Here is a 6,927-nt window from a genome sequence, read left to right on the forward strand (position 1 = left end):
CAGAAGCTTTTCACTGCAGCTCCACAATTACAGGTACTCAGGGTTCTCTAGTAGCACCAGAGCTTGGAGAGGGCTCTCTCTCTCCCCACTGCATCCCTCTGTCTATGGTGCGCTGAAAGCCATTTGGCTGTTTGTCGCTCCAGGCATTAGCCCCCAAGTGGAGAGCAGAGTCTCTGACGAGGTTTCAATTGGCGAGGAAAACAAGTGGCATATGATGGGAGGAGGGCAGAGATGGCTGTTTGGGAATTATCTTCTCAGCCAGAGCAGAGGAAGAAAGAGGCACTTAGAGGTATCTGGTTCATTACAAATGCATGAAGAATATTTTGCATGTGCATGTCATTCTATTTTGAGCTGGTACACGCAAAAATGAAGTGACATCCTCTTCTGCAGGGGGAGCAAGTGGAAATGGGCCGTTTTCCAACAGATTGCGTTCGATTTCACTAAGAGTTAAAATCCTCATGACATGCACAATATTTCTTGTTTTGAATTATGCAAGTGCACTGACATACGCACACAAGTATTTACTTCCATTTCACCACATCAACACCGACACACAAAACCCATCATCAGCTGGTTGAGTACACACTCACACGGCCAGACACTAATTGTGTAACTCTGTTCTACCAGCCCCTCTAGCCTGGCTATCAAAATAAAGCGTGTCTCACAGCCTCCAGTAACCTCGTCAACCTCCCTTGAGAGACTGTGTGTGTTCTCATAGTCAGTTTGTTTTGGCTTAGAGAGAGGTCGGCCATCATCACCTTGGCAAACAATTCCAGGAATCCAGTATAAATTATTCATTTGCACAAGCTCTCTTTCTCCCTCCCCCTGTTCCTCATTTCATCCTCATCCTCCATCCAGGAAACGGACATGACTCCTTGATGAAGCACTTTCCTCGGTTTCCCTCATTCAGTCAACGAGGTGAGAAAATGGGTATGCATAACACGATTAACAAAATGGCTACCGAAAGGTGGGAAAAAAAAAAGCATATTAAGGAATATGATCAATTGATGGTTAATTGTTGGGATTGATATTTTTTCTACTCATGTTCCTTTTGCTTTCATTTCACCAAAGAGCTGAAATCAAAACGAAGGCAAGCGTACAAGAGATAAACTGGGACCACAACAGAGAAGAGGGAGTGAAAAACAAAGCAACCCCCACCACACCCACACCACCAAGTCAGCAGGGCACGTTGCTGAGGCAGCCTAATGAGCTGCGCTAATTAAAATCACTTATTGACAGCAACCGAGGGTGATTACCTCCACCCTGCACTCTTTGCCATCATAAGAGACACTGTCAAAACAAATTACCCCCCCAGCAGCCACACAGATCCCTGTGCTAGCAAAACCATTCAGATCAGCAGGAAGCTGTGTCTGTCGGAACTTGAATTACAATGTTTGTGTAAAGTCACAACTGGTGTTACCATGTAAGGGATGTGAGTATTTATTTATATGCACGTGTGTGTGTGTTTGTGCCCATTCCCCCGCTTTTCAATCCTGATTTGTAGCTATAACAACACAAAATGAGTTTATCGCGTCTTTTTTCTCACTGCAATAAATCTTCTTCACAAGCAGAGTAATATGCCTGCCTGCATCCAATAATCCAGCCCACCTCTCTTCCTACCAATAACAGGGACGGCTATGGGCTGTCGGTTTACCTCTCGCTGATGTCATCAAAAACACTCGTTCACCAGGGATTGGAGAGGAGAGAGAGAGGGAGGGAGGTGGCAGGAATCATGCATTATTCACAGGACTCCGTCGACTTCACCGGGCTTATTGATAAACAAAGAAGATGCACGGGAGAGGACTTGTCGATTAACCCATTTACCCTGAAGCCTCTCACTCCTCTCCTGTTTCCATCCCTCCTGTTTGCCAGCTTGTCTCATCCACTGCCACCAGCATCAACACACAACAACCAGCTCAACCCCCACCCAGCATCACTTCTACCTCCTTGTTGGTGATAAGTGCCTGACAGAAAACGCTCAAGAATGGGGAGGGGGGTTGAATCGCAGCAAGCTCCATGATAAACAGAAAACACACCTACTTAGCACACATAGCAGCACCACACAGATACCCAATGCCTACAAAAAACATCTACACCTGATGAATTGTGCAGCGTGCCGCTGTTCCAACTGGGCTCCCCTCCCACTGACGCCATTAACCTTCTGGATCTGAGGGCCATGACGCCTCCGCCCCACCTCTCTGTCTCGCCTTCTCCCTCTCTGACAGACTCCCACTTTCATACATCATATCAAACAGCTAATGACATGAGGGCCATCATTCACATCACTCCATCGGGGCGGCAGGGGGGGAAATAATGATAAGACATAAGGGCACGAGGAGGAGGTGGGAGAGGAGAACTGAGGAGGAGGCGAGGGAAGCAGAAAGCAACACGGAATCTGAGAGAATGGATATGTAAGTGTCAAAGATAAGAGGGACATCGTGAAATAGTTGTAATCTATTTTTCTACTTTTAAATAAACAAAAGAAAAGATTACGCTAAGACAAAAGAAAAATGCGGCTAAAATGATTTGATCACCTCCCCCTGTTCCTGCATGCCTCCAGTCTACTGATGCTGAATCCACACGACTACGTTTTAGTCTTTAAATGCATCACTCTTGCTACTTTTACATCTGTTTGAACACTGTGATAAAACGAAAACTTATTAGTATGGATGTAGCCTGAAACTACTCATTGGGGGGTGTGGTGGTATTTTAGCCCTGTTCATCAGACGTCTTTCCACTGCAGCGTGATGCCCAGTGCTGGGTGGCAGCTGAACTAATGAGCTTTTAGCCCAGCTGGCACTGGGGAGGCAGACACACAATGGTGCAGACATGTCTCCGCGCACACGCACACACACACGGACAAACCACACAATACCACATTCTCTCAGACTGTCTGCCAAATACTTCACTTTAATCTTATCAAACCATCCCCATCAGGCAACGTGCCCTTCGTGTTGTTTAGCCTGTCAGCATTTTCACTGCAGGAAGCCGGTATGTGTATCCCTCCTAATGGCATTTAAGGATGAGGGCAGAAACTAAGGTCAGCGATGTGTGTGTTAGTAGGTGTGTTTATATTCCTCAATCACTAGGGGAAAAAACCACAGTGTTTTGGATTTATACAGACCATCTCTGATATGGCTACATACCTGTTTGTGCATCTCAATGTTGAGCCCATAGGACATCTCATAGTACTGTAAAACAGAAGAGAAAACATTCAAAAAATGTTGCCAAACAAATTTTAATTTGTACATGGAATCAAAGTAATGAGGCTAGATGTGCCACTGCATGATACACTGCATGTACAACACAAAATAGGAATCTGACTTTTCTCGACTGAGGAACAGAGAATGTTAGTGCATCAAAGCTGTAAAAAAAAAAAAACTTGACGGTGACATGGACAACAAAAGAGAAGTCGACTATGTGTTGCAGCACTCGAGTGAAGCTTTAAAAAAAAACCCACAATGACTGATTAACCAAAGAGGTTGAAAACCCCATTTACTTTTTGCAAACAGACGATTGGCTGCCCGTCTCCGAGCACAAGCACCGTCTATGGCTTCAGAAACCAAGAGGAACGCCAATGCTATTATTGAAAACATTATCTGCTGCCGAGTGCCAAAAGCCTGTGAGCCCACCACCAGATGCAAACTGAGACTTAATAGTTTGTCTTGTTTATCTAACACACACTAAACAGTTTCCATTTTTTACAGCTACTCCCACCACCTTCTGCTTTCTCACAAGGAAAATAATATTTAACAAACGTACTGTTGCGCTTGGTTAAAGTAATTCCTTGCAAGTACAAACAAGATAAGCACACACGTACACAAACTACGAGTGAGCTCTTAGCCACATCACCTGTAAGATAAAGGTTGATCTTTTTTCCGTGCACACAATGCAGCTTTTCCGGTATCAGAAATAACCTTTGAGTTGAGATTTTGTTGCACATGCACAGATTTCATTGTCTCTATCTGATCACCGGGGGGCCCTGAACTGAATGTAATATGATTTAATTGCAGTTTTGGAGCCGTTTTACATTTAACCTGCCACACAGCTTTGATGGAAATCAAACACCTATCAGGAGAAAACACCTGGCCCCAGAAAGCACTCTGTTATCTTTATGGTTGGAGAAAAAGACACAAGTCACCTAATATCTAAGAACCCCTGGGTGTGTCTAAAGTGTCTGAACGAGCGCACGGTTCAACTTAGGAGAATTTAAAAGAAAAAAGAAAAGAGTACAGGAAACCCTCTGATTCATGTGCAAAGCCAGCAGACCAGTCATTAACCCCCAGTGGGTCATGTTGGGTGTGTTAGGGAGGGGCGGCGGAGGGTCATAAAGAGGACCCCTGAGCCAGAGCCACGGGGAGGGGGTCGTCACACCACACAATCAATAGTTGGACATTTGACCCCATGCTAGAGTCTCGGCTGCCTCTCCGCACACCCCCACCCTCCACCTCCTTATCCAATGAAAACACAGGTGTGAGTCAACAGCAACGAGCAGGAACAAACGCTAACATGGTTTTTGCAAAACAACGAGGCTGCACCACCTGTGACTGTTCACCTGAGGCAAAAAGGAGGATATGCTAGTAAATCAGATTCACAGCTTTATGAGGATCGCTCTTACCATGACGTAGTGACGCTGCATCTCTGTCTTCTCATTGGCCAGTTTGTCGTACTCCACTTTAAGGCTGAAGAAAGAAGGAAAGTATTGTTTAATTTCTGGTGACGGTTAAACAACGGAGTGAACACACTGATTTATGGATATGAGAAAAACTAAATATGGAACATAGATATGTTTATGCTTCATTAGTGTAGAATTGGTGAGTGAAGTGGAACTAAACAGAGGCAGCTTCCTCTTCCTATTCTTTCCAGGTAGACAGCATTGTTTACAGGGGGCCAATCATTACCTGTGGTACTGGGCCTGCAGGAACTGAAACTCATCTTTGATCCTGTCGCAGGACTCCGCCACGGTGAACTTGAAGCCAGGCTGCCCTGGCTGATGAGGTGCCTGGAAAGTGCAAGGTTGGAAATACCACAGGTGTAAATAGCGCCATCGCAGCCGGGATAATAGTCTCATCTGTCTCTCCTGCCACTTCCACCCTCTCTCCCTTTCTTTTCTTTCTCTTGATGGTTTGTCCTCACATTTCCCCTGAGCCCTGACTGGCGGAGGACGGAGCCGCTTTCACTCAACAACATGTGCCATGACAGAGAGGAGGGTCACTTCATCCAGACTCAAAGTAATGTTACACAGTGAGCAGAGGAGAACATGGAGGGGGTGGAGGGGGGGGAGGAACACTTTAAATCAAACACAGTTGTGGGATTTCGGTGTGTGCTGTGCAACAAGCACAATTAACCTTTTAGCACAAACAAATGCAGCAACAGCAACAAGAAGAGGAATTAACTGTGTTCCTATATGATCTGCTGTCCCGAGTTGAACCAAAATCTTCTGATCTTGTTGCCAATAAAACACGATCTCCCAGTTTTCTGCGCTGCCACAGCGGTGCAGACCATAAATAGTAAGGTGTGGATCAGCAGCTCCTCTCTGACGAGCTAATTAGGCTGTTGTGAAGGGCGGTGCGGTTGCATCAATTCACAGTGACAAAGACAGCTACTTACCGGATGCCGGCCTTGTGGATACATGTCGGCTCCTTAACACGAGATAATCTGCGTGGTTTCTCTCTCTCGCTCTCTGTGAGTGAGTGTGTAGTCCCAGTGAAGGTGCGGGAAAATCACCGCCACCCCCTCCCCCGCACACGCACGATGGCGGCGGACAAAGCCTTGTTCTCGGCTTCGAGGCGGCGCCCTCAGACCCCGGCCGCTGGATGTGCGATCACCTGGTTTGTACCTGAACACACAGAAAAACGGGGCACAGCTGAGGAGCCGGACTCCGACATGAAGCGAAACTTAACCTCAAAAAAAAAAAAAATATCTTGAAAACTTAAAGTGTTTAATCAAAAGAAAAATGTCTATAAATCTAGAAACAACTACGGCAGCGAAGCGAGTAAATCCCCAAAGTTGAGACGTTTGATCACAACGGCTCCGACGGTTATTTCTCGTAAAATATATGTCTTCCACGAACAGGAGCGCACACACACACGCACACAGACACACACACGCACACAGACACACACACGGGGGGTGTTTCGGTGTCCGGGAAGATCAGAAAACAAGGAGCCGCTGCCATGAAGCCACAACACCTCCTCCTCCTCCTCCTCCACCACCTCCCGCCTCGTTAGCGCCTCTCTCCGTGTTTACCTTTGTCTCAGGTACGGAAAATAATCCAGACACGAAACTTAATATCCTCTCGAAGGGAGCTGGAGAAAAAAAAATGTCCGTCTCCGCGTCTCTTTCTTCTTCTTCTTCTTCTTCTCCTTCTCCTCCTCCTCCTCCTCCTCCGGAGAGTCGGTGACCCGCGGCGGAGAAGAGCGTCGGCTCCGTCCGGCTGAAACGTCGGAAGCCCCTCGGTCGCGGGACGAGTTGCTGCCCGCGGACAAGTTCGCAGAAAGCGGGCGTTAGATCCGGCGGCGGCGGCAGAATCCTCCGGTGACTCCGGATGTCGCTCCTTTCACGCTCCTCGACGCTTTTTGAGAGAAAATGTCGTCCGTTGGTGAAACACAGCGCGAGCTCGTACCCGCTCCTCCGCCGCTCGCGCTACCACACACACACTGCTCCCTGGCACGAGGAGCCCACAGCGCGAGCAGCCAATCACGGCCCGCGGACAGGCTCGGCGGCGCGGGCCAATCGCGGCGCGGCTCCCCCACGTGGGGGGGCACCTCTGCCGCGACGTTGCGATTGGTCCGCGATCCGTGACCTCACCAACCCCCCACCCCTCCTCCTCCCTCCCTTTCGCCATTTTGGATCTGCAGCTTCTTCAAATAACCATCACTTCTAGAGGCTCGCGCTGCTGCTGCGTCTGTGCACGTCGGTGATTTA

General features: G+C 47.7%; 1 protein-coding gene across 16 annotated transcripts in view; it reads right to left on the reverse strand.

Annotated features, from left to right (window-relative positions):
- The window catches only part of tle3b (TLE family member 3, transcriptional corepressor b), a 31,196-nt gene extending 24,500 nt beyond the window's left edge, over positions 1-6,696 (reverse strand). For 12 of the 16 annotated variants that reach the window (XM_035151796.2, XM_035151788.2, XM_035151751.2 and 9 more), the window contains exons 1-5: positions 6,250-6,696; positions 5,611-5,839; positions 4,902-5,002; positions 4,619-4,682; positions 3,147-3,191 (exon numbers count right to left, since the gene is read on the reverse strand). In XM_035151796.2, coding sequence (XP_035007687.1) covers positions 3,147-3,191; positions 4,619-4,682; positions 4,902-5,002; positions 5,611-5,634 — 234 coding nt within the window. In that variant the 5' untranslated portion in view covers positions 5,635-5,839; positions 6,250-6,696. The remainder of the gene's footprint in view (positions 1-3,146; positions 3,192-4,618; positions 4,683-4,901; positions 5,003-5,610; positions 5,840-6,249) is intronic. The other 4 variants (XM_035151815.2, XM_035151806.2, XM_047339450.1 and 1 more) reach the window with 1 other exon arrangement.
- Positions 6,697-6,927: the final 231 nt, after the last annotated feature.

Source organism: Hippoglossus stenolepis, chromosome 1 (assembly GCF_022539355.2).
Source record: "Hippoglossus stenolepis isolate QCI-W04-F060 chromosome 1, HSTE1.2, whole genome shotgun sequence".
NCBI classification, from domain to species: Eukaryota; Metazoa; Chordata; class Actinopteri; order Pleuronectiformes; family Pleuronectidae; genus Hippoglossus; species Hippoglossus stenolepis.